At 42.9% G+C, this 27,665-nt stretch overlaps 1 protein-coding gene across 2 annotated transcripts in view; it reads left to right on the forward strand.

Moving 5' to 3' along the window:
• The window catches only part of PARD3B (par-3 family cell polarity regulator beta), a 608,177-nt gene extending 581,230 nt beyond the window's left edge, over positions 1–26,947 (forward strand). For both annotated transcript variants that reach the window (XM_048869082.2, XM_048869081.2), the window contains one exon: positions 22,453–26,947. In XM_048869082.2, coding sequence (XP_048725039.1) covers positions 22,453–22,813 — 361 coding nt within the window. In that variant the 3' untranslated portion in view covers positions 22,814–26,947. The remainder of the gene's footprint in view (positions 1–22,452) is intronic.
• Positions 26,948–27,665: the final 718 nt, after the last annotated feature.

Raw genomic sequence — 27,665 nt, forward strand, 5'->3', positions numbered from 1 at the left:
CCAAATTAGGTCTTTAATGCTGAAAGGCATTCTTTAAGAAGTCAAGAAGGTCAAGGGTCAAGACATCAAGTCACGAAGTGCAGCTGTCAGGCCACCTCTGCAATTTCCATGGGAGTAACTAAAGAAAATTTAGCAAAGAAAATATCTACAGCAGCAGGGATATTTCTTACAAAAAAACAAAAACTAAAAAACAGATCTCCCAGAAGAATACTTTGGAAGTGGACAGGGGGGCTGACAGAGGTGGATTTTGTCAGTTTTTCTAATAAAGCCTCTCAACTCCTCACAGCGAAGAGCCAGTTGATGCAATATGGAATGGTTTAAAAGTCAATTAATTTTTTGAAACTAAACAGCGGGCCTAGGTTGTAAGTAGATATTAGTTGGGATAAATAAATATTCTTTAAAGTGTCACATGTACAAAAAGCATGAGTCTTGTAGAGAATTTAGTGTATGTCAAGGCATAAGCCACTAAATATAAAGGTACTAAATTCTGCTTAAAAATAAAACTAGAGATCTAGGAAAAGGCTGTCTCCAAAGAGAAGCATTTGAGTTAATATTACATTACACATTGTGAAATTATGGAGACGTGGCCTCATTAACAGAAAAAGAAGCAGTATTAGCCAGCCCTCCAATGAGTACAAGAACAAAACAAATTTTCATCAACAAAACATTAATGAAAGAAACAAGTGTCAGTAAAAACGTTTTAGGTTGAGATGAAGGATCTGTGGAAAAAAGATAAGTGAATGCAAATTAAAAAGAGTGAGCTCAAATTAAAAAACAAAGAGTATGTCCCACAGAATACATCAACAGAGTGACATACTGAGTGAAACCTGGGGAATGAGATGTGCTACGAAATGCAAATGTATCCTCTGCATTATCAAAATTGATGTTGAAATCGCCCAGGAGACCAACAGATCGGGAAACTCAACTGGCTGGTTTCTAAATAGAAGATCTTTATATATAGGGTGAAAACATAGCTGCTTAAGATGTATTATAAATTAAATCTGAAAAAGTGTAGACCTTGGATTTTTAAAGTGAGGAAATGGCACTTTATTTTGTCTTGAGGTTCACTTAAAATAAGTTGAGGAAAAGACAACTCTTCCAGCCCAAGCTCTTGAGATTCACTTTCTCTAGATAAATAGACCTGGAGGTGAGGTTGAGAGACAGGCCTTTGCCAATTAAAAGTGGCAGTAATACCCGATAGATCCCACCAGCAAAGGAGGAAGGAAAGAGTCCATCAATACATACCTTGGACACACAGAACGTAGTAGGTCCAACTTCGTAGCTTGCTCCATCAGTATTCTTCAGCAAGCTTCTAACAGCATAATCCATTAAAGTCTCACCCAGTCTATCAAGATTCAGCTAGACTCCAATAAACGAATAGCTGTTCAACCATTGTACTATTGGTGTCCACTAGTAAGGCTGGCTGCTGTTGGTTTTTATAACCTCAGCCCGTCACCTACCCTTTATCCAATCTTTACAGGACAGATGTGGTGGTTTAATTACAGCAAAGAAGGTGTTATCAGAGAGTTGTGCTGTCATAGTAGCAAGATGCTGCCTCTCATAACAAACATAGAAAGCGCCCTTAGGAACTATGCTATTATGGAACAGGAAAGAAGAAAATATGATGAGAAAATAGAAAGGTACTTTTTTTGTGGGCCATCTTAATTGGACATCTTACGAAAATTACAGGCCATGTAAACCTCAGCAACTGAAGTATCGTTCTGGTTCATGAGCAAATATGCAGCACACATACCACAAGCACAAATGATACCATGCACTAAGAAAGCAAAATAAAATGGATGCCAGGAGGGATAGACTGAGCCAAACAGAAGCAGAAGGGCCAGACTTCTTAACAAAACTGAAGTCAGTGGTCACTAGTGTTCTCAGTGAAGCCCTGGCCACCTTGTGGGGCGAGAGTTTAACAATATTAGTGATTAAAAGGTACCTAATTTGGGATTGAGAGAGATCACTAAAGAAGTTAATAGTAAAAGCAGTTGGTAGTGCAGCTGTTACCACACACCTCATGCAGGTGGCAGCCAGACTGCTTCCATTGCATGAGTGAGGGGTGTATTTCTCTGAACAGTTTAGATATCGGCCTACTAAAAACATGTCAAGACAGTTTTCTAAATTTAATTTTTCATCCATCTTTCTCTTCTTCCATTTATCCATCCAAGGGTCTTTTATTGCACCCATCAGTGTAGTATCCAAGTGTGGTATTTTCTAAGGACCTGATTCTGTCACACATTGAGTAATAGCAAGAAGTGACATTCAAGTCAACGTGGGCATGAACCAATGGCAGTTGAAATCACTGGAAATATTCTCATTGACTTCAGGAGGTGTTGGGTCAGACCTAAATGCAATCATGGAACTCATGGAATAAATTCCTTCATTTCTTCAACCACCTGGTAAATTCCAGAACAATGTGATAAACTCTGGAGCCATGTAACACACAGGATTTACACATTTGGTTTTGTCATCTGTTCTCTGCCCACCAACCCAGGAGTACTGCTAGTATTCCAACCTTTCAGATAGCAACTGTTTTGTTTTGTTTTTTTAAACAAAAGAACCTTCCATAGCATTCTATCTATCTTCTCCCCAAATATGATTCAAGTAAAACCTGGACTGGAAAATTATTGTGGTCCAAGCTCCTATCCAGGATTGGTAATGTTCAGAGCAGTAACAGTATTGGTTAAGGTTAACATTAAGGTCCCGTATCTCCTGGCAGCTAGGGGCTAGTAACACCTGTTGTGTCCCATTATACCATTAGAAAAATTGACATCCCTGATTACCTGTAACATGCAACATTCATTTCTAGCCCTGGAAAAAATTTGTTTGTTTCTTTAGTTTATATATTTAAGAAACAATATATATATTCAGATTAATTCTTCTATCATTTGATGCCTGTACAAAATGTTCTACTGTAGGTTTTCTTCAAAATGTGGGATAAATAAAATTCAAGATGGTGTAAAATGGCATAAAGGTTTTATTGACCCTAATTTGGGAGGATTTGCATAACTCATTTCTGGCTGCACCACAAGTAATATTAATAAGTTATGTGGCCAGGCCAATAAAAACTTTATTCATGTGTCCATGTGAGCATATATATGAGCATATATAATACGTATACCATTAGACTGGAATTTTAAATAACTTTGCATTTTGGAAACAGTAAAGATATTAAAAGCTTAACTGAGTCTTTAACCAGCGTTAGTATCTTGTTGCACTTAACATCTTTATGTGCCACAGAGCAAGGTTTAAAATACAACTGTATCTGATTAAGTAGGTGTTAACAAAATTCATACTTGCTGCTGATTTTAATCTATATTAATGTGGGCCTCACTTTGCTAGCTTAGTGCTCCTTTTTGGGTTTTTAAAAGCTGAGCAGGAAGTATCCCATTTTAGTAAATATTACTTTTTAAAGGGTTGATCCACTCTGATGAGCCATTTAATGGAAAAAGGGAGAGAGAGCTCTGCTTCAAGAAGACTCCAATAGGCATTCATTTAGATGTTACAGCAATTGATAGAGAGGTGAGAAGTAACGTGAGCTAGGAGCTGTTCCTCTGGTCAGCATCCTCTGAGCACAAAGTAATTGATATCCCATACTCTTGCAACAGCTGAAAAAACAAAGCAGAACATGGAAACATGTCCACTACATAACAGCCATAGGGAGTGAGAAAGGCGGGTGTTACACTTTAATAGAAAGTGAATTACCAACCATTTTGGTTCTACTTCAGATGTAATTCGACAAAGAGAATGTGAACTGTGTGTTAGGTTCTGTCAAACTGAGCTCTGGAAATTGGCAGCCATGCCTGGTGGAAGAGAGAAGAACTAGCAGTCGCAAGCCTGTGTAAAAAGCCCCCGTGAAAAAGTGGGAGGTCCTCACATATTTAATAGTAGAAGCTTTTTTTCATTTAAAGAAAAAAAATAGCCTTTGTTGTTGAGGTCAAAAAAGGTACTTTGCAGTGCAATCTACTGTAGGACGCAACAAAATCTGGCAAGCAAAAACAATCTCAGCGGGATTTCACATCTAAAAATGCATGAGAATGACTTTTTGCATGGATCAAGGTACCAGCAGACTGTGTTCATATGACAGTATTTCACCCCTTTTGTTGAGATGGATTTGGCATTTTCATTATGAATTTTGACTCCATGTATTGAAAAACAGAGAAGCAATATATACAAAAAGAATGGTGTGTGTGCACTCACTTTTACAGGTCTGAGGCTCAGTTAAAAAAACAAAACTCACAGGAGCGAATGTACTGTTACGCTGTACAACCAACAGCAAGTAATAATTCATACTGCAGATACAGCAAAACCAAAATAAAACTGTACAAAAGTAACACCAGAACGTTCTAATGTAAGAAAAATTGACATTTACACAGTGCCTTTCACCTAACGATCCCAAAACAGTCAACACGCTTTACAACTGCATGTAAAGAGAATAAAATGTTCAGCATGGCTTCTTTGTGGTATTGTGGTAGCCGTGTTGGTCCGAGATATTAGCGAGACAAGACCTGAAGAAGAGCTCTGTGTAAGCTCGAAAGCTTGTCTCTTTCATCAACAGAAGTTGGTCCAATAGAAGATATTACTTAACGCACCTTCCCTCTCCATCATCACTTGTATTACTAAGGCATTTCTGAAAATTGTATCCAGAGATCACTTTACCTGTGGCTATAATGCAGTCACCTATGGAGTGGAATGTGAAAGTTTAACAGTACATACTAATTCTACCCAACAGTTTGTGGCAGAAACTGAAGAACAGTGGAGCTTATCCAGTTGAAACTACAGGGAATTTTGAGTAGGTAGAATGTAATTACAATTGGAATTAAGCAAGGGCTAATAACCAGGATTTTTAGGCCCAGCAAAGTAATTAAGCATGTGCTTAACTTTGATATTTGGTAGGAACTGAGTGCGTACCTCTCTTAGGCTCCTTTGAAAATCCCAGCCTAAATGCACGCTTAAGGCCCTTCGTTTTCAGTTTTTACTGAAAAATTCCTGGGTTCTGTAACGCTATTATTTGCTTTTTACTGATTTTCACCCAAAATTTGGAACACTCAAATACATGAAAATATTAATTTTGTTAAGAAAATCCAAGACATTACATTAGGTAGATGTGTTCATGTTAATAATAAGTTAGCCTCACATTTGCACTTAGACTATCTGTTAAAGTAAGGCAACGTAGAGGAAGACACGTGTACACATGCATATTTGTATGTATTGTTAATGTACTGTTCATGAAATAAACCACAGTACTGAACTTCTTTTACTTTCAGTACTCTTATTTTTTTATTTGTTGCTTTTTTTTCTAACCCCCCCCCCCCCCCCAATATTAACACAGTAAACTGTGATGTTAATTTTTTGCCTTTTTTTTTTTGGCCCATTTTTTAATTTTTGTAAGAAACACTGATACATTCCCAGGAAATGTTAAAATAAAAACTGAAAAAAGGAGGGCCTGTGTCCATACTATAAAACACACAGGAGGTGAAAGTGGCTGAATCAATGTTACTTGCAGAAACTTAATTTTTTGCATCTCCTAGTTTTTTTTGCAATTTGAACTGTGCGTCCTTAACATTGCATGAATGCAGTATTTTCCACTTAACATTGTAAATACTAATGAAACAAATTATTTGCTGAATTCTACGACTGTTTTTTGCAGCCACTTGTTAGCACTCTTAACGCAGAATTTCTTTGATATTATTGGAGTGAGTATCAACCCTAATGTCATTTTAACGTAATTCTTTTGTGTGACGAGCTGGCTGCTCTCCCTTCTCTTTTGTTATCGAACATCTAAGGAAAGCTCTGTTAGTGAGAGATTACTCCAGTGGTTCCTTGGTCTTACAGAGATTTCATCAGAAATGTTTCTTCTTTTTTAATGGACAATGGAAAATGTTCGACTGTCCGTTATTACACTTCTTTGTACACAGTCTACAAATATAAATGGAAATTATAATTACATCTAGTGTTGGGTCACAATGGAAATCACTTTAATCCCAAAGTGGAGGTGGGAGGGGGAGAATCAATAAAAAACCCTTAACCCTGATCTTTTCTTCTTAGACATTTCATTTTGAGTTGCATCAGCTTGCACCAGAAGTGTTAAAAGTTTAAAAGGACGACTACTTCGGTACGCAGAGAGCCATTTTGCATCCTTAGAAAAGGAACGCTGTCTTGTACCATTCCCATGTAGAAAACAGCAAGAAGATCCTTTTTAAGCGTTTATCAAGTGTTTCATATTATGTTGAATGCTCCACGTGTTCATCCTTTGCTTAATTCAAAAAAAAAAAAAAAAAAAAAGAGGGACCATCAAACATTTAAACTTTTCTACTGGAAATAGCACTTACTATGTTTGTACTATAGATGGGTGTGAGTCAAAACCGCAGATCAGAACAGTCCTGAACTTTGGAAAAGTACAGACCTGGGTGTAAACATCACAGCTGGCACTTACTTCTGTGATGAGCTTTGCCAGTTCCCAAAACTCAGACATTTGAACTTCGAGGATGGATGCTCAATTCGAGATCTGAATTTTATCTTGTTGGCTCATCTCAAGATCTTACATTTAAAATCTTTAAAATCTGGGTTTTGATAACTTCCAATAGCACAGACTCTGCCGTTGAGGCGTGGCACCAAGTGTTCTGTTGTTCTGCAGCTTTGGAGCTACTTCTTACTGCAGAATTGTGTCCTGGAACCTGTGGTTTCATTTTTTACAATTGTTTGGGTTTTTAAAAATATTTCCTTTATGCTTTGGGGCATAAGCCAACAACTAACTGATGAGGCTGGGAAGAAGCTTCCTTATTTGGTGGGTTATGCCATAATTGTCCACAATGGAATTTTGTGAAACTTTCTCAGAAAGGTTTGATTCTGGCCACTGTCAGAGATAACATATTGAAATAGATAGCCCACTGGTCTGATGATAACATCCACAAAATGTAATTGTTAAGATCCATTCAGTGCAATATCCTGTTCCTTCATGAGTCCATGCAGAATTCAGAGTTCTCTCTGGACAATGAAAATTTATTTGAAAGTATGAAAATCATTTTACTCCAGTCTTTCTTTTCTTAAAAGAAAATAATGTAACAGAACTTCTCAATGTGTAGAAGGGGTTTTCTTAGCAATCCAAAGCTAGTACTTCAGGGGATTCACTTTCTCCATTAGGTCGTTGATTTTGAACCTTAACTACAGTACTTGCTGGGGACTTCCTGGATACAGCTATTTCATGAATTTATTTGGTTCTTCTATTCTTAATACAATTTCCCTTTATAAAGCCCTAATCCAAAATGTATTGAAGTCTTTGGATCAAACCGCAATTACTTTATGCCACCATGTTCCACATTTCATTGCATTATTCTCCTTCCGGCCTCTGTTGTATTCAGCCATGGCAAAGCATTCTTTCTACTCTACCTCCCTCTGGGAAGCATCCTGATGCTTTTTACGAACATCCTGCACAAAGATACATTGCACTATATGGTCTAAAAATACATTGCACTGTGTTGTATCGAAGTGACCTTTGTTATTCATTAGTGAATCAGCAGCCTGGGGAACTGTGGCTTTCAATGAGCTATTTTAATAGGTCTTTATTGTCAGTGATGATTTCCTTGATTTAAATACACTGGAGCAAGGATAATTCTTTGATTGATTCATTATGTAAAATATTTGTTTCAGTGTTAGAATTTAATTCTTTACATAGCAGTTGGCCAAATTGAGAGATTCCTTCTTTAAACCACTCTGAAATATCTTCCAGATTCTTAACAGGCTGCACTAAGGAGGTGCTGTTTCTTCTATTTCCCTCACTTCTGGGCAAATCCTACCACTCCTCTTGGCATGGAGGTTCCCTTATGCAGTGGTTCAGGGGGTGCACATCTTATACATGAAATATAGATCTGTGAGGCTATCCAAGGTGGGCAAGGACTGGAGGATGTGTCTGGGACCAGGGCATTCACTTCTACACATATTCACTGGCTATTGCACTATGTGGACATGGTGCTCTGCATTCTGTAGGGGAAGATTCCCCAACACACACACATACACACCCACCCTGTGAAAATCCCCCGCACGCAGCCTAATACCTAGGAACATGCACTAAATTGTTTGTGTGCATCTGACTCTTTTAAACAAGGAAATTAAATGCAACAAAATGAAAAAAATACTTCCAGAACATTAATGTGGAGATTTTTAAGCACATAAAAGTCAGCAATTATGGTTTCCACATCTGTGAACAGGCCACATTGCTCATATATATCTAAAAGTATTAAAGTTAATGCCATGTATAGTAATAAAAATGCTACATATGCACAAAGGGCTGAGTTACAGTTGCTTGTGGGAACTATATCTTGCATTTCCTGAATTTTGTGCAGTTAAAGTCTCTAACATTGCATTGATGTTTCTCTCTCTCTTTCTCTCTCTCACACACACACACACCCACCCACCCACCCTATTACATTGTATGTGTTGAAGTGGCATTTGAAGAATTAAATGGATTCACAGCTATTTCTCACTTTTCACTACAGTATGCTTTCTGGTACTAGAATTAGGTTCATTAAACGTTCTTAATCTAATCAAATAAGCAGACCATCCCAGGCTGCCATTTTGGAGAATAGCAAGGACTTTGTAAACAATGAAAACAAGGAAAACAATTGAATGGTAAGTTCACACTTCATCACACTGCATAACAACCTGATAACAGTTAATTACATACAGTATCTATAAAATGCATGCAAGAGACCAGAATTCAGTCAGAGATGGGACACACTCATTGCACAGATCCACGGGTTAACCTCTTAGTAGCCATATAATCACTAAAACAGGATTACAGCCTTCTAGTTCTGAATCCTGTCCATATTACACATTTACTCTTAGCTAACATTTTACAATGCCTGCGGCCATATCTGAAAACTGCAGTTTTCAGAGTAGCAGCCATGTTAGTCTGTATCCGCGAAAAGAACAGGAATACTTGTGGCACCTTAGAGACTAACAAATTTATTAGAGCAAAAGCTTTCGTGGGCTACAGCCCACTTCATCGGATGCATAGAATGGAACATATAGTAAGATAGATATACATACAGAGAAGCTGGAAGTTGCCATACAAACTGTAAGAGGCTAATTAATTAAGATGAGCTGCTATTAGCAGGAGAAAAAAACGTTTGTAGTGATAATCAAGATGGCCCATTTAGACAGTTGACAAGAAGGTGTGAGGATACTTAACATGTGGAAATAGATTCAATATGTGTAATGACCCAGCCACTCCCAGTCTCTATTCAAACCCAAGTTAATGGTATCTAGTTTACATATTAATTCAAGCTCAGCAGTTTCTCGTTGGAGTCTGTTTTTGAAGCTTTTCTGTTGCAAAATTGCCACCCTTAAATCTTTTACTGAGTGGCCAGAGAGGTCGAAGTGTTCTCCTACCGGTTTTTGAATGTTATGATTCCTGATGTCAGATTTGTGTCCATTTATTCTTTTGCATAGAGACGGTCCGGTTTGGCCAATGTACATGGCAGAGGGGCATTGCTGGCACATGATGGCATATCACATTGGTAGATGTGCAGGTGAACAAGCCCCTGATGGAGTGGCTAATGTGATTAGGTCCTATGATGGTGTCACTTGAATAAATATGTGGACAGAGTTGGCATTGGGCTTTGTTGCAAGGATAGGTTCCTGGGTTAGTGTTTTTGTTGTGTGGTGTGTGGTTGCTGGAGAGTATTTGCTTCAGGTTGGGGGGCTGTCTGTAAGTGAGGACTGGTCTATCTCCCAAGATCTGTGAGAGTGAGGGTCATTTTTCAGGATAGGTTGTAAATCTTTGATGATGCACTGGAGAGGTTTTAGTTGGGGGCTGAAGGTGACAGCTAGTGGCGTTCTGTTATTTTCATTGTTGGGCCTGTCCTGAAGTAGTGACTTCTCTTCTGGCTCTGTCAATCTGTTTTTTCACTTCAGCAGGTGGGTATTGTAGTTTTAGGAATGCTTGATAGAGATCTTGTAGGTGTTTGTCTCTGTCTGAGGGATTGGAGCAAATGCGGTTGTATCTTAGAGCTTGGCTGTAGACAATGGATCGTGTGGTGTGTCCTGAATGGAAGCTGAAGGCATGTAGGTGAGTATAGCTGTCCATAGGTTTCCGGTATAGGGTGGTGTTTATGTGACCATCACTTATTAGCACAGTAGTGTCCAGGAAATGGACCGCTTGTGTGGATTGGTCTAGACTGAGGTTGATGGTGGGATGGAAATTGTTGAAATCATGGTGGAATTCCTCAAGGGCTTCTTTTCCATAGGTCCAGATGATGGTGTCATCAATGTAGCGCAAGTAGAGTAGGGGCGTTAGGGGATGAGAGCTAAGGAAGCGTTGTTCTCAGTCAGCCATTACACATATTGAATCTGTTTCCCTATGTTAAGTATCCTCACACATTCTTGTCAACTGTCTAAATGGGCCATCTTGATTATCACTACAAAAGTTTTTTTTTCTCCTGCTGATAATAGCTCATCTTAATTAATTAGCCTCTTACAGTTTGTATGGCAACTTCCAGCTTCTCTGTATGTAGATATATATCTTCTTGCTATATGTTCCATTCTATGCATCCGATGAAGTGGGCTGTAGCCCACAAAAGGTTATGCTCTACTAAATTTGTTAGTCTCTAAGGTGCCACAAGTACTCCTGTTCTTCTTTCAACTGCAGTCGTGCTGTGGAAAGGAATGGGGCAGGACTGGGGAGACTGCTCAAGTAGTCTACATCCTCAGTGATCTTCCTAGCTCTGCTCTGTGGAGGCTTCCTGTTTCCCTAAAGGCATGGGGAAGGGTTGAGATGTGGAAGAGCTTGGATTGATCCATGACGAGGCAGATCCACTGACCATTTCCCTTCCACAGAATGTGGTGGTGTTTACACTGTAATTTTTCTTTAACTCATCTTGCATACTGCACTGTCTCTAGTGTAAAAAGTGGGCTACACCTGGTCTGATCTGTATTAGGCAAAATGGCAGTAAAACCCCCATGCCTCAGTTTTGAGCCAGAAAAGGAACAAATGGCAGAGACTCCCTGAGGTCCACTGGGGACTTTGCTATTGACTTTACGTGGAAGATGCTCAGATACTACAGTGTTGGGCAGCAATATAAAAAATGGTAATTCTGTAGGCAGTGTAAAACCTTTAAATAGTGTGTCTAATCTACAGTTGTTCCCCAGATTCAGCTGCACTTATGCTAGTGTAACAGTGGGAGATCTTAAGAATAAAGCCAGCATAAATACTACAGCTACTGTATGCATTGTGCGGAGGATTCCTGTCCTCTTTGCCTGGGAGATTCCCAGTTCACAGGTGTGCACTGGTTCCAGGATTTGGCTCCTGTTATTTAGGGCCAAACTTGAGGAGCCTCACAAAGTTTGTAACCTTGCTTGTGGCTGCAAATTGAGTAGTTGTCAGGTATAATTACCTGATTTGCCTTCAAAAATATGGAGATTTACACACCTTGTAAGTTCCTTAACTGCAGCTGTAAAATTATATGTTCAGTCACTTATCCTGTTATAAACCTTTAGATTTAAATTATTGCAGCTGATGTTTCCTGACTGGCTGAAGAGGGGGTAGTTAGTCAAGTGTTAATGGAGCGCAGTATGTTGAGAAATCTATAGTCTACACCAGCAGTTCTCAAACTGTGGGTCAGGACCCCAAAGTGGGTGGCTACCTTGTTATATTGGGGTCACCAGGGCTGGCGTTAGACTTGCTGGGGTCCAAGGCTAAAGCCTGAGCTCCACTGCCCGGGTCCGAAACCCAAGGGCTTCAGCCCGGATGGCGGGGCTCAGGCTACAGGATCCCTGCCTGGAGCTGAAGCCCTTGGGCTTCGGCTTTGGCCACGCCACCCAGGGCAGTGGGGCTCAAGTGGGCGCAGGCTTTGGTCCTCCCTTCTGGGGTCGTGTAGAAATTTTTATTATCAGAAGAGGGTCATGACGCAAGGAAGATTGAGAACCGCTTATCTATACACATTTACATATGCTGGTAGAAGTAAATGTCTAGATTCAAACAAAATACAAATAGGGAATAAAGGATGAATTTACAGTTTCTTTGAGTTGTTTAGGAACAAATCAATAAATCAACAATGTGGGTTGAAATAGCATCTAAAGAAAGACAACAAAAGCTTTTATGCAAAAGCAACTGTCAGCTTCCTTAGGACTTTTAGCTTTGGTTTTACTGCGAGGAAGAAAAAACAAAACAGGACGTCTCAGTGAGTTTAACTGAATCCAGAAACAAAAAGAAATGAAGGGGAAAATAACCAGCTACCATTAATTCTAGCTGTATATCTCCTTTATGTATTGAAGCATGATTTTACCACCCAGTTTGTACCATGGGAGGTATAGCTGACAGCCGTGCTCCATCATGGCAGTGGGGGGAAAACTGCTAGAAATGCTTTAATTTAGATGAAGGATGATTTAAAAAAATAAAAAAAGCTTGGTAATAACATTAATAACCCATTCGTACAGGTTTTTACTAGCCTGCTGAAGATCAGACAGTTTGTTCAGATCCCAATGGCTGAATAGTGAAGACCTCAGCTTGGGGGGTTGTTACTTCAAAAGACTCTTTTAATGACTTCGATTATTTGTTGAAAATCATTTTAACAACACAGCTAAATAATCACTGTGCTTTAAATTCATTTCATGTGACGAATGGAATTGGATTTGGTTTTAGTGTCTTTCAAAGCACTGTGCGAAATGAGTTGGATACTGGTAGTTCAGCGAGTGTACAGGCAAAAGGAGGAACTATTATATGTTCAGCAATAGCTCTCATGCGGCCCTGGACATTACAGACAACCTGTGCTTTTTTTAAGAGAAGAAATTTTGGATGGGGCACTGGGATTACCTTTTTAAAAACACCATGGGACCTTTAATTTCCACCTTGGCAGTACCCAGAAAAGCAGCAAGCAGTACTAGGTAGGACACTGGACTAACCTGCGTTCTACTCTTGGTTCTTCCACTGACTTGCTGGGTGACCTTGGTCAAGTCACCTTACCCCCTCTCTGCTTCTCTTTCCCTGTTACTCTTTGCCTGATTTGTCTAGTTAGACTGTAATCTTTTGGGGGCAGGGACTCTCTCTTACAGTGTCTAGTACAATGGGGTCCCAATATTAACTGGAAGCCTTTAGGGGCTCATGTAATACAAATAACATCCAGAGAGACTTCGGTGTAACCTGGCTCACAGTAGTGGCACTGTTGCACCTGTTCAGTATTTGTCATCCTTGGGTATGAGTCTAAATCTAAATGGAGTATTCAGTGGGGTCCTGAGCTTTCTTTTCTTTTGCCAGCTTCAGATGTGTGAGCTTGATATTTTTTCTTCTAAATACTGAGTGACTTTTAGTGTATTGAGCTGATAATACTGAAAATAACCCTCTTACGTAGGCTTCATTTGTTTAAGGTTTGAAAATACAAGATTCCCCATGTAAACATTGATTTAATAGATTTTTCTACACTCAGAATGTAACTTGATTCCCCCTCACCCCCACGCCAGGCACAAAATCTCCCTTGGTTCACACCTGCCCACAGGTCGTAAGACCCCCGAGTTACAATAGTCAAGACAAGTGGGATAGGATTCCCATTAGTGTATAACTCCCTTGATTGGTCAGAGAAGTTATTGCAGTATGATGCAAGACAGTCTTGCAAAAGGCTGAGAACTTTTGTCTCTATAGTGAGCTTTCAGCGCTTGCTGATCTAGGAAACAAAAGGCCAAGGGGACGTGAAAATCTAATCCAGGCCTTTCACATGATAGCACATGGAGGTTCTTAGTGCAAGAGACATGACTGCCTAGTATTGAGTCTGGGTTGCTGATGCCAAGAGGTTAATGACTCACAAGGCATTATGCAGTGTCTAATAATGAGTAACATTCGAAATGACATATGTGGTAACGGCTCACCACTTAAGTTACCGATCTCTTTAAGACCCCTGTGAGCTTGAAAAGATCACAGAACAGAAATGTCTTGCTCAATAGCCAATTGTTTATTCCATATACCCCACCAGAGGAGATGTACCACGCTTGAGAGCAGATGAACAAAATGAGAGGGAGTGACCTAGGGAAGATTACCAGAGCAGTTGTCTTGTATCCGTATCAGGTACTTATAAAATACCAACCACTGTGCTTGGAGGTTTTTTTTAGTTTTTAACCTAATTACTTAATTATCATGGCTCCTGGTATTTGTAGGCTGGGTTTTATGGGTGGGATTTTGCACAGAGGGTGGGATTTTCAAAAGTTGGCCTAATTCCTTCCACTGAAATAAATTGGAGTTTCACACTTACTTTCAGTAGGAGCAGAGTTTAGTCAGTGCTGAGTGTTTTGTGAAAATCCCTCCCTAAATGCTGATGCTGGCCAGAGTAGAGCACAGTTTATTTCTATTTTCTAGAAGAGGCTCGGTAAGTTGCCGTTACGGGTGGTGCTCATAGGTACAAAAGGAATCATTAAGCTCCCTAGGGAAAGCCTCAGATCATGTGTTGTTGTAATCTCGTGGTAGAAGTTTAAAACATTCTTTTTTTTTTTTTTTAATTATTATTCCTGTACCTCTTTTGGCCTATGTGGAGAATTGTCATCAGTAGCTAAATTCTCTGTTTTGGTCCCACTTTTGAGAGGCACTGAGAACCTGATAAATATCTTCAACCCCTAATAAGTTCAGTGGGAGCTCTGGGTGCCCAGCACCTCTCGAAATGAGTCCCGATGCTGCTGCTTCTGTGGCGTCACCATTACAGAAAGTTTGCAACCAGGGCAGTCCATTCCCTGTGGTCCTCTGCTCATCTCTTTATGGACGAATACTCCTTTTAATCCACCCAGGATACCACATTGTCCATCCAAGACCTTATTTTTCTGCCTTATGTTCTTCTGCCATCAAGTTTCCTTTCCAGTTCCCATAAACAAGCATCACCCGCTGAACCCCTTAAAATGTGCCCTGCAAACATAAGCTATATTTTCATAAGATCTCTGACTAGCATTTGTTGGAGTTCCAGTCATCTCCAATACTTTTTATTGGTTAGAGGCTATCCATGATATGCTTTCAAATAGAAAAAGGCCTGATTTTCCAATCACTTAAGGCTGGTCTACACACAGTTTTTGTCCTGCTATAACTATACCAATATAAGCACCCTTATATGGTCTAACTGCACACATATGTGGGAATTTACTACTTTATACTGGTTTCTAAACTATATTCAAAACTTTAGCTCTGTTGTTACAGCAGCACAAAACCAGTGCAGACAAGCTCTTACACTAGGGTCAGTCGGGGTACCTGTTGAAGTTAGAGGAGTTTCAACAGTGTAAAACTGCTGTGAACGGAGGATCAGGCCCTAGGTATCTGCTTTGTGTCTGCAATTTATCCCTGCCTGAATTCCCAGCAAACTGTGAGGGACCTCTCCTCCTTGCAATCCAAAGCAAACGCAAGTAGCAAAAGTCGATGTTTTTCCATCCCCCCCACCCCCCCATTAATATAGGTCATGAAATGATCATTATTTTTATGGGTCTGCAAAGCCTATAGAAATCAAAGCTATGTAATATGCATCAATCAAAGCTATGCATTGCAAAGTGTTCTGCTAATCCTGTCCAACCGCATTCGTGCCTTCACCAGCGATGAGGGGTCTGGTAACTGGAAACCTGACACTGAAGGAATTCCAAACAACAGTCCTCCAACTAAAAACAGCTCTGTCTGCATGGCATGTGCTACATGAGACACTAGGATTGTATTAGTTTACATTATCTGATTTTTTAGTCGTGCATTGTTGATAAAAGAACAGGAGGAGAAAGCACCTCTGCCAGCTCAGCCCATAAATAATCTGTGTGTGGTGTGTTTGAGGTTAGTATGACATTGCTAGACATCTGCCTTCTGCTGAGAGGTACAGCCATCTCACTGTCAGCAGCAACAGAGCAATGCCTTGTGCTGCAATTTCCTCCTCGTGCTAGGATACAAAATTTGGTTTCATTCATTTAAATGCAAAAAACAAGATCTTAATTGATAAATGTTGGTTTGAAATGACACAGAAAATTTGTTTTAGGAGTAACCAGCCTGCAAATGAGAGACTTCAGTGACTTTTTTTAAAACCTGCATTGACTTTTTAGGTATTGCACACTGACTATTAAGCTACTGAAGTTCTTGGTGCTCAGATTGAACCAGCACTGCTTTCTCTGTTATGTGCCATGACTTTAAATATCAGAGAGCGAAACTACATAGCCATTGAGCCAGGATTTTTAAAAATATAAGTCAGAAACAGTTTTATAAGGTCCGCTCTCAGAAGAAACACTTCATATGTTTGTTGTAAGATTGTTTGTTTGCCTCATTTAGTTCCTAGATCTGTTCTTGGTTTTTGTCTTCTTCTTTAAGCCTTTATATGTAGTTGGGGCCCTTATCACAGAGAACAGGCAGCATTCCATTGTGATGCATATATAGAGAGTGCTTTGCTGACATCCTGGGACACAGACAGGACTCTGTTCTCTTTGGCACTCTAATCACCACCTTTGGTGCCTCATGCCATCACCCAGGATCTCTCTAAGTCTTGCACGGACTAAACAGTCATGGAAGAAGATGCAAAAGAGGCTGCAGCCAAGTATGGGTTTCCGTTGGGTACAAAGTATATGACTTCTTGAGGTATATGTCAATTAGTACTTCCCACCAGAGTAGGAGAATTTTTTTTCAGTAATTCTCATTACTGAAATGAGAATTACTGAAATGGGGACATCACAAGACCCAAGAGAGCAGAAGTTGAGCAAGCGGGAGGGGAAATGATTTGTAGTCCATTTGAAACTTTTTTTATTGACAGCCATTTGTCAATCACTAATTAACATTTTGGAAAGAGGAAGATCTTCCTTAAAGAATCTGCTCCTTTCAGTTAGGTTGTAAACAACCCTGAAAGCTCTCTGAGATTCATAGCAAAACCAGGGAATATCAGACTTGACATTCTTGATATTTCTAAGGTAAAAACAAGCAGGAAAAGAAAAAATTTTCAAGCCTTCTTTATCCATCAGCAAGAACTAAAAAAGGGCACAAGCACAATATTTTAATCCTCCTTTGCAGGTCACCTTTAAAACAAGGGTTATATTGGGCTCCTAATTACAGAAATGGATCAGAGTTCCTAACTGATCAGTGGTTTGAAGATCAACCAGCACAGCTCTGAACCAGTATGTTAAGGTTGAAACAAGTTGGCAGGAAGCGTGGGGAAGTTTGCATTACTTCTGTCTGTGCCATACCTTCTCTGTGGGGGTGGGGAATCGTATATCCCATCATCACAATTCAATAAACAGGCTTTTGAAAGGCACTTTGCCTACATCATGTCACTGTTAGGGGAGAGAGTTTTCATGCGGCTCTAATGGCTTTGATTCCTTCCCTGAAGTCAGTGCTCCTGCCTTCTCTCTTCCCAGACCTTCCTTAACAAGAAGTGTATTAACGTAGCTGGTCCTGCATCTTCTGCTCCCAACTCCTTCACTGGGAAAAGGCCCAAGTGAGCCAGTCAGTAAAAGGCTGAGCTACAAGATCAGCACATCCCTGTGTGTAAGTTCCCCATCTGCAGCCAGCCATTAAGCCCACTGGCCCTCTAGGTCAAACAACTGACCAGAAAGCAAACAGCTGAGGGTCAGAGCAGCTCATGCTCAGCAAGTCCTCTTAAAGGGCACACTCCTATCAAGCCCTTTGGAGTGGCTGGACCTGTTTGACCCAATTTGTGGGGTTTGGATGGGTCCCAGGGGTCAGTGATTTTCCACTTCCAGTTGTTGGTCTGACCCACAAACTGTGGGTCACTGGGGAGGTGTGAACCAGCCTTCTGAACTCTGAACCCACCAGGAGCTAACAAAAACAGAGCGGGAGGGGGAGAGAATTTCATTAGGGCCTCTGCCGAGAGAAAATGCAGAGTTGTTTTCTTCTACTCAGAAGTGAACACTGTGTCCAAGGGGCTGCAATTGAAAAGGTGTTTGGTTTGGCTTATGGGTTAGTTTGTTTTTTAAAGGAAAGTAATAACATACACAAGCAGGCTGCATGAGGTCAGATGAAAATGAAGGTGCTTCAAAGTAGCTCTCTGGAATCACCATTATTAGAAATTGCCCCCGAATCTCCCTTTATTCGTGTGAGTGCAGCTTTTCCTGGGGATGACATTTCTGCTGCTGCAGGTTGGCATCTGGGGGGGGGGGGAAATGCCTTAAAAATACTGACTTTCTGTCCACTTTAAAAATAATAAAATGGACGTTCAGGGTTGGTCAGGCGCCAGCTCTCTCTCCTTTTCTTAGTCTTACAAATTCTTAGCTGCTGGTTAATGTGATGTAGGGAGTGGGGGCTCCAAAAAGTGCTTCGAGCCGCTCTCTGACTCCCTTTTAAAGTCACTAATGCCAGCAGGCCTGGAGCTGGGAGGAAATCACCCATACTAAACCAACAAGCATGAAGGCGGGGGAGGGGAGGGGAGCGAGTAATAGAAACATAGAGCTTAAGGCCAGAAGGGATCATGAGATGATCTAGAATGAATCACCAGAGAATAGTTCAGTTTCAACATTCAGGGCTTATTATAAATAGGAACAATGGTCTGGGTCATTCCCTCCCTTCCTTTCAGAAATACCCTGGGGAAGTGAGCTGGGTAAAGGGGGTTGACACATACACAAGGACCCTTTGTTGAGTTGTCCTCAGATCGTTCCCCTCCTGGGGTCGCCGGAGCAGAATTGCCAGGGCTCCCCCAGCCTTCCCTGCCCACAGAGACTCCCTTGAAGTGTTCGGATCATGGCTTTTTATCCGAAGGGTGCAGAAGTATTAACACACTGGCTTTTCCGAAGCGTCTGTGTGAAGTGGACCCATGTGCCTGGCTCTACCCACGCCTTCCCCAGCCTGACCATCCTCCAGCTGCCAAGCCTGACCCCACAGGCATAGCTGAGCCATTTGTACTCCACCCCCAGAAGAGGGGCCTGGAGAGGGAACACCCTGCATGGGTAAAATTGGCCATCAAACCTAATTCCAAGACTCTGACTGTGGAATCTGGTTTCTTCCTTTCCCAATGTTACTCTGGACCGGGGGTGAGCAAGCTTTTTGGCCCGAGGGCCACATTGGGGTTGCGATATAGTATTGAGAGCCGGGTAGAGAAGGCTGTGCCTCCCCAAACAGCCTGGCCCCTACCCCCTAGCCACCCCCTCCCACTTCCCACCCTCTGACTGCCCCCCTCAGAACTCCCCCCCATCCAACACACCCACTCCTTGTCCCCTGACTGCCCCATCCCTGGACCCCGCACCCTTAACCGCTCCCCCGGGACCCCACCCCCATCCTCCCCCTCCCCCCCCCGTCCCTTGACTGCCCCAACCCCTATCCACCTCCCCGACCCCCAACAGGCCCCCCAGGACTCCCATGCCTATCCAACCCTCCTGTCCCCTGACTGCCCCCCCGACCCATCCAACCCCCCCTGCTCCTTGTTCCCGACCACCCAGGGACTCCACCCCCTATCTAAGCCCCCCAGCGCCTTGTCCCCTGACTGCCCCCTCCATAGACCCTGCACCCTTAACCGCTCCCCCGGGACGCAACCCCCTATCCTACTCCCCCGTCCTCTGGCTGCCCTGACCCCTGTCCACCTTCCCGCCCCCCTGCTCCCTGTCTCCTGACCACCCCCCTCCCCAGACCTCCGCCCCATCCGACCTCCCCCTGTCCCCTGACTGCCCCCTGGGACCTCCTGCCCCTCCCGACCTCCCCCTGTCCCCTGACTGCCCCCTGGGACCTCCTGCCCCTCCCTCCCCCCACCCCCTTACCATGCTGCTCTGAGCGGCAGGACAGGCTTGTTGGAAAGCCTGGGAGGTGGGCAGGTGCAAGCCACGCTGCTTGTGTGGCAGCATGGCTGCCGAGGAGGGGCCGGGGCTGAGCCTCCCCGGCTGGGAGCTCAGGGGCCGGGCAGGACGGTCCCGCAGGCTGTAGTTTGCCCACCTCTGCTCTGGAGGGTTCTACGCCCCCGGCACACTCAACTCTCCTGAAAAGAAGCCATTCCCTGTACGCTACAGCATAGGCGCCGACTCCGTGGGTGCTCCGGAACTGGAGCACCCACCAGCAGCCCTGCCAATCAGCTGCTACCCCTCCCTCCCAGTGCCTCCTGCCCGCCCTGATCAGCTATTCAGCGGGGTGCAGGAGGCACTGGGCGGGGGGAGGAGGAGTAGGGGCAAGGGTGGAACGAGGCGGGGGTTGAGCAGAGGCAGGGGCTTGGGGGAAGGGGTGGAGTGGGGGCAGAGAACCCCCTGGAAACAGAGGAAGTCAGCACCCATGCTCTACAGCTGCCCCTCCTCCAAGCTGTGTGGACACATAATGCTCCTTCTTTGCCACACCCAGACCCTTGAAGAGTGAAGGTGTGTTGAGGGTGCAACTGGTGATGCATGGCAGCTTGTTCCAACAGCAACTCTAATTGCAGCTTTAACAGAATCTGTTTTCCACCAATTACATTTGAAATACTTTAAAACCATAAGTTCAGCTTTGCATTAAGGGCCCAATTCAAAGCTGCCCAGACTCCCACTGGGCTTTGCATCTGTCCTAAGCATGTTTGCATTATTTGATTTTTTTAAAAACACGATTAGCAAAAGTTCTGTCTAATGATAACAGCTAAGAAAAATTACATGAAAACATATGACCATTATCTTGACAAAGATCCTTTTAAGCATTGCTCGTCTGTCTCTTGAGTCTTGAAAAAGGAAACTAATGCCAAGTATGACACACTAACATTTGTTCCCTTTTTTTTATTCCTTGACACACAACTTCTTCCGCTTTTAATTTCTCTTGCACATAAACACAAGCTTCCAGTTGCAAGATATGGTGTGGATGGCTCATCAACCAGTCTTGTCATCATTCCTACCACCTCTGGTAGAAACACACGGAGCAACCCTTTGGTTTGCTGCGGAAGTTAGACTTTGTTGCAAGGCCTATGTGTGAGGGTAGAGATACCAGTTGTCTGAACACATGGGGGGTTAAGAGTCCTTTTAGTGTCTCAGAGGGTGGCTTCAACCCCTTCAGCACTTTGCCTGGACTGTCTCATGAAAAAAACAGGAGGGCCTGTCTTTTATAATGTTCTGTTTTTAAAGCAAAACGTCTCTGGGGACCGTAGGGTCCTAAAAGTCCAAGGCCTGGAATTCTTCCTTTCTCTCTTTCCATTTTAAACAGGAAACATTTGCACTAAGCGATTCCAGGGGGAGTGTTGTAGGTTCATTTCAAGGCAGATAATGTTTGTTCATTGCCTATGTCTGTGATTTACCCCATGGGCTTAAACGAGTGCAGCAGAAAACCACATGTTGTGTTTTACTTCATGCAAAACAATTTTCGATGGCATCTGGGAGGGGAGCCCGGGTTAAGAAATGAGAAGCATGCTTATAAAATCCCTGTGTGAACAAAAGAGAGAGTTTGGTGGAGGAAGTGAAAGTCATCAGCAAATTTGACACCTGATACCTTTTACAATAGAGATTTTTTTAATAAATCCACAAACATTTATTTCAACAACTGATGAGTTTAGTCCTGTGCCCCTAGGGCAGGTATATCTAATTTACATTTTCCGTCTTCTTTGGGTCAAAATCCTGCAGTTCCTTCAGCTTGTCTTCAGGCAAAAAACTCCTCTGAAGTCAAGGGGAGGTTTTGCCCGAGTGAAGTAGAAGGACATTTGCACTCCCAACAGTAAAACTCTGAAATGTGCTGAACTGTTGTGGGTGCTGCAGTGGCGGATCTATGCAGAGCAATTATTTTTGCCATTTAGAAGTATCACATGTTAAACTATTCTAGGGAGAAATATCAATCCCTCATTAGTGTAAATCGTGGAATTTAAGACACAGAAAGGTACAGAGGGGACTTTATAGCCCATCCTCTGGGATAACATGTTCACATGTTGCTTTTCACATGCACCAGAGCTTGCCAAGCCCTTATGGATACAAACAAGTTGCAGAACAGACCTAACATCAGGCTCTCCAGCTCACCGGGGGGGGGGGGGGGGGGGGGGGGGGGGTTTGAAACCTCGCTGGCGGCTAGCCCATTAATCACAGACACTGTATCCTAACATCCCTTTTGTTTCTTCCAGGAGTTCCAAGATTTCCAACTATGGTGTTTTGGGAGTTTTACAGTCTGACATGTTAGAAGAAAAAAGTGGGCCAAGGCTGGGAGGTGTGATTATTTGTGCACATAAGGCTTATGGGATTTGCAAAGCTGTAGCCCAAACTCATCTGTTTATCCTCAGGCTAGATAAGACACAGTCAAACACCCATTGTTTGAAGGATCTTTGTTTCCATTATGGCAAATGGATCAAGGGAGGCTGGCTTTGTGTGCTGCAGAGCTCTTCTTCCTTTGTCAGTGGGCTGTGACGTGCGCAGGACCCTTGCGCCCAGTGTCCTGCATATTAGAAATATTGCACCAAGTTCTATTATGACTCACCAGGTCGAGTTACTGCTGAGATGGCATTTCCTGTCCCACATTACATGTAGAACTTTAACTACAGTGTGTTGCTGGCTTGGAATACTGCTTTATTTATCTAGATGTATTTTCTTCCTTCCCAGGTGTGGACCTGCAGAACCAATGGAGTATTTAACAGGGCCACGAGTACTATACAAAGAGAGAGATCTTCCATACTACCAAGGAGGGCAGCCTGCTGTCCACTCCTCTAAAGGAAACTACTCTCGTGCACAAGACGTGAGGGCAGCAGAATTGCAGTACCCCCAGTATTACCCAGCCCAACAACTAACCACCCAGCACAAGGGACCCCTCCGCCAGGATGTCCCGCCTTCACCTCCCCAACCACACAGAGTGCCAGCTTATAATGAAATGAGCCGAACAGGACAGCATGGGAGCAGCCCGGATCAATACCAATATAGACATCAGGATTCCAGGCAGAAGAATCCCATGACTGCAGCTGTATAGCCTGAAACTGGACTTTGTCAACATGGGCTGGGATGAAGGATTCCTGACATTCCCTTTTTTACAGTTGGTCCTAACAACCTTAACTGCATGTAGGAATGGCACCTTAACTGGAATCATTCTTACTGAGCCTGCCTCAGGATTGGTTCGTTTTCCTAGGAATCTTGGGCCATATCAAATTAAGATAGTGTCTTTTAGGTACGTGCGTTACCAGGCATTCAAATGTTTTTAACGCTAGTTAAAAATAGAAAGTGATGGCTGAAAAGTAAGTGTAACTGTTAGTACAGCTCAGGGCTATTTACCACATCTGGTTACACACACACACAGACACACAGCGCATCACAAGAGTCCATTTTGGATCCACACCACAGGAGTATTATATCACAGAAGCCTTCTAGTGACCTGACACATGTATTCAGTGCAGTGCTCCCTTGCTACAAGGCTCTTCGTGGGAGCAGAGAGTCTTGTGTAATCTAGTGGCACGTGCAGTGGTGAGTTCACAAATGACTTCCGTCCTGTTGCACTCCCACTCGAACCAGCAGTTTTATATTTTGAGAATGCCGTAGTCATTGATTTTTAATCTTGCCTATATCTTCCTCTTTCTGCTTCTTTGCTGGAGCATGCATCCGGTAGCCCCCCTTTTTTGTAGTTCTGCATCAAGTTTATCCTCTTTTCATATTGCAAATAATACAGTTGGACTAAAATGAACTAAACTTCCTCAGCCATACTTGGGCAGTTTGGACAGTATTCATAGAACTGTCCTACAGGATCATTAGGGGACAAGGCAACCATCTGAAGAATGTCTGTCTGTCTGTCTGTCCCCATGTGTATGTATATTATGCAGAGCACAGCTCTTAAATGTAACGCCTGGGGGCCAGATGCTCATCAGCTGTCAATGAGTGTAGCTTCCTTGACTTCAGTGGAGCTAATCCTATTTATACCTGCTGAGGATCTGGCCCTAGGCATGAAGTACAGTAAGTGCTATTAAAGTTGTTACTTCATCAGGTATTCAGATGGATCAGGGAGGGCAGAGCCCGTACTTGCCCCCACGCTAGTCAGGTTTGCATAAAGGCATCTGCTGGCATATCAGTTAACGAATTCTGAGCCTGCAGTTGTAAGCTTCTATCCTATCCTTCTGCTGTCACTGTGCATGGCTCCTGCCGTTCAAATTGTCACCTGTTAATGCAGGGCCCGCTGCTGATCATTGCAAGGAAGGTCAGGCTCTGGCAGTGCCGGTTCTGTGTGAAGTGCCAAACAATGCCAATTCGCCCAGCAGTGGTCCACAAGGCAACTGGAAAAGGGGAGGGGGAAGGAGGCTTGAGGCTTTTAAAAGCAACAGGGGATGGGGAAGAGAATGAGGATAACAGAGGAGAGATTGCTTTAGAAACGTTGGGGGCAAAGAGAAAAAGAACCAGGAGAATGGCTTAAACGATTAAGGCTTTTTAAAACAATTAGGTGAGGAGAGGAGAGAAGCTGAGGTTGATGGAGAAAGAGAAGACGAGGGGAAGGACATGTGGGGAGGGAGGGAGAGAAGGTAGGAGAAGGACCTAGCTTCATTCCCCGAGCTCGCTGCAGACATTAGCTCAGGGCTGCTCTGCAGTCTCCAGGACTGGGGGGTGGCCTTAAGGAGGTAAAAGATGCTCTGCGGCAGTTTGAAATGTGCCTCCCAGCCATGCGACTTCTCAACTCCACAGACATTTGCTACGCAATCTAACCAGGCTTCAGATGCTTGGATGCTTTGCTCAATGATTTGTCATGCTAAGCATTGCTTAGGGAACCACAGAGCCTGTAACTAGGAACACATTTTAAGTAGCTTCTGAGTGTCCGTAATTCTTCAAGCTCTGCCTTTGGAAGTAACAGAAGCTAGTTTGGGCCCCTCTCCTGTAAGGAGTTTGGGCCCCTCTCCTCAACAAATGCGTCAGGATTCATTGCACAGGTCACCTCCCAGTTATAGATCACACGAAGGGTCCATTCATCTGGTGCGTATCCCTTTATCAGGACTGGTAAGAATTCATTCAATCTCTAGAGACTGGGGCACGGTGTATCTGAGTCTCACACAGGTTTGCACAGCTGCATTCCAAGGGGCTCTTCCAACCATTAGATGCATTCCCATTCCACTGTAAACACTGTGTAGGGTACATGCCACACACAGCCTGTACTTCTTTGAACGAGCTTTCTGTACTGGGTGGTATACTCGGTTAATAAAGATTTGGTAGCCACAGGGTAGCTGCTAGTGACGTGAACATCCACCTAAAGCGAAGTGAAAACAAATTAAAATACTTTCCTTTCCTTTTTTGATATACAGCCCCAGATACATTTGATCCAGCTGTAAAGAAACTAATATGTTTGTGACAGTGGCTTGATCAAGCCAGACCACAATTAAGAACAGCTCTGAATATAAGCTACTGCCTTATCATTCATTACCTACTAACCCTTCAAATGCTCTGCAGCACAGCTTACAGAACTCATTTCCAGTGTTTCATGAGCCAGGGCCAAATAAAAACAGGATAGAAACAGCTTCTGGGTTATTTATGGCTTTTGAAGGGCTTGCTCAATTGTCTCTCTATAACCTGAAACCTCCTGTGAAATCTCACATTGACTGCAATGGCACCTCTTGGTTAGGGCAGACAGATCAAACGAGCACCTTCGGAGTTGTTAATCTTACCCAACAGGTTACACAGAGGAGACTTTAAAAAAAAAAAAAATGTAGGCAATACTAGTATAATCTATGGACACATCGTACACGACTGGAAGCTATGAAGGAGAAAACTTCTGACCTTGCTGGGGGACAGGAGCAAAAGGTATCACAGACCATCTCGGTAATCTGTGGTGCTGGTCCAGGAGAAAACAGCATTTTGCTGGTTGAATATCTTGTAGAGGTACGGTATTTGCAAAGCATGGTATATAACTACTGTATATATAGTCTGCTTCTGTGCAATGTATGATTTTAGCACCATATTGTGGAAAATATGTACCGTGCAAATTTCACGAGGTGCTACAACTGACAGTTGAAAATACACCACTTGCAAAATCCAAAAGAGCCGTTCAGTAACAGGTTGCTCTTTTCCCCATATGTCCATATGTTTTGGAGTGTTACGTGTCTGAAATGCTCTTGACACATAGTTGCCTCACACTCCTTCATCAAAAATGTGCCAATCCAGCAAAAACCTTCCTGCCGTGATCTGGGTTTGCAACGATAGCCCAGGTTGCTGCAGGAGCCAGAACACTGTACGTTTGCACAGTGGCATGAGTCAAGATTAAACAAGAGCAACCTGCTTGCATGCCAGGAGGGCTGCTGTGACTCCCCAAGCCACTGAGTTGCAGCACTGGTTTCTGTTTCATGTAAAGGGGCAGTTGGACTGTGAAGGATTTAGAGACACAAATAGAAACCGGTGACTTGCTGAGTGACCAAGCACTCGTGATCCACTGACATTGTCCTGTGAGGAAACATTACCACTGTGATAACTACTATTCTAAGGAGGCTCTGTGGGCACTCCTGCAAAGATGTTTTTGTGACAAAGGGAGGGGACCCAAGAATAAAAGCAAACCCATCCCTAAATAATGCCTGTAGCCCTGGACACAAGCTCACACAAACGTCCTAAACTAGAAATAGCTTCATATGCTGCCTAATTTTTGTACAGAGTGAAAGTGCTACCTCCTCCTCCTCCTCCTCCTCCTAAGCATCATCAAAGATTTGATTTTCAGAGAGAGAGTTCTGAGCGAATCCCATCTCATTACTCTTCTGGGGCCTGATCCTGAGGCTTCCCACTGAATTGAAGTTGTTCGCCTCCTCCCAGGATGAGGCGCTACCCGGCAGTCTTGATTGCCGTTGTTTGCGAGAGTATTCTAACCTTACGTGCACACTCTGGAGAGTGCCGGTTGCTATCAATATATAATAAACCAGGATGTTTTGTTTATAAGTCACTTTTCTATTATTTCTTGGCTTTTTTATGATACCTGACTATGGTTGTGTGTGTTGAATAAAAAATACAGTGAAATCATCATGGGGGGAGGATTCAACACCAAATTTGAGAAAAAATTTTGGTACCACAAATGATTTTGCATTTTTTTGTTATATATAACTATATACATTTTACCTGTTTTATTTTGCATTAAAATAAAGGCTTTAAGACTACAGACTACCATCTATTTGTATATTGATTCTATCACTTCTTTGCACTTCTGAAGGCATCATCTTCTTGGGTTGTGATCTGGCGTGGTCAGAATTAGTGGGAGAACTTCAAGGGAAACCCGGCATTGCTGCAGAAAATGGTGATAATAACTCATTACACTTAACTTTGAGTCCCTCAGAGCCAGCTTTGAATCAGTGCCCCAGCATTGTGGTAGGGGATGCTCTGCTATTGGGCGTTCCATGTTCCAGATGAGTTGTAAAACCATGGCACTTTTCAGAGAGATGTTAGCTTCTGTCACCTGCTGACTGACCCCTTTCAGAGGGAACAGCGTCCAGTGCACCCGTGACTGATTACCTGCTGCCTGGTTGGGCTTAAGAGAAGGCACCTGAGCCTTGTAAAGGAAGCTGTAGCAGAGGCTGTGGAAGAATTGCAGCAACCAGGAGGTGCCTGCAGGAGACCCTTGACTGGAGGAAGGGTTTTGAGGCTGGAAGCCAGACCTAGAAAGCTGAGCTCCAGCTAGGAAAGGCTAGGAGTGGCTTCATGAACATGGCTGGGACAGGACAAGAGCTCTGGATGTGGTAGAAGACTCCAGAGCAGAGAATGAACTTTACAGATGTGGAGACAGACTGTGTTTTGGAACCTTGAGTCTTGTTTTTGAACTGTTCCTGTTAGGCAGCCAGCCCCAAGCAGGGATGATGTCAGCCATAAAAAAGTCTGTGTGG

The sequence above is a fragment of the Caretta caretta genome, chromosome 11, assembly GCF_965140235.1.
Source record: "Caretta caretta isolate rCarCar2 chromosome 11, rCarCar1.hap1, whole genome shotgun sequence".
NCBI classification, from domain to species: Eukaryota; Metazoa; Chordata; order Testudines; family Cheloniidae; genus Caretta; species Caretta caretta.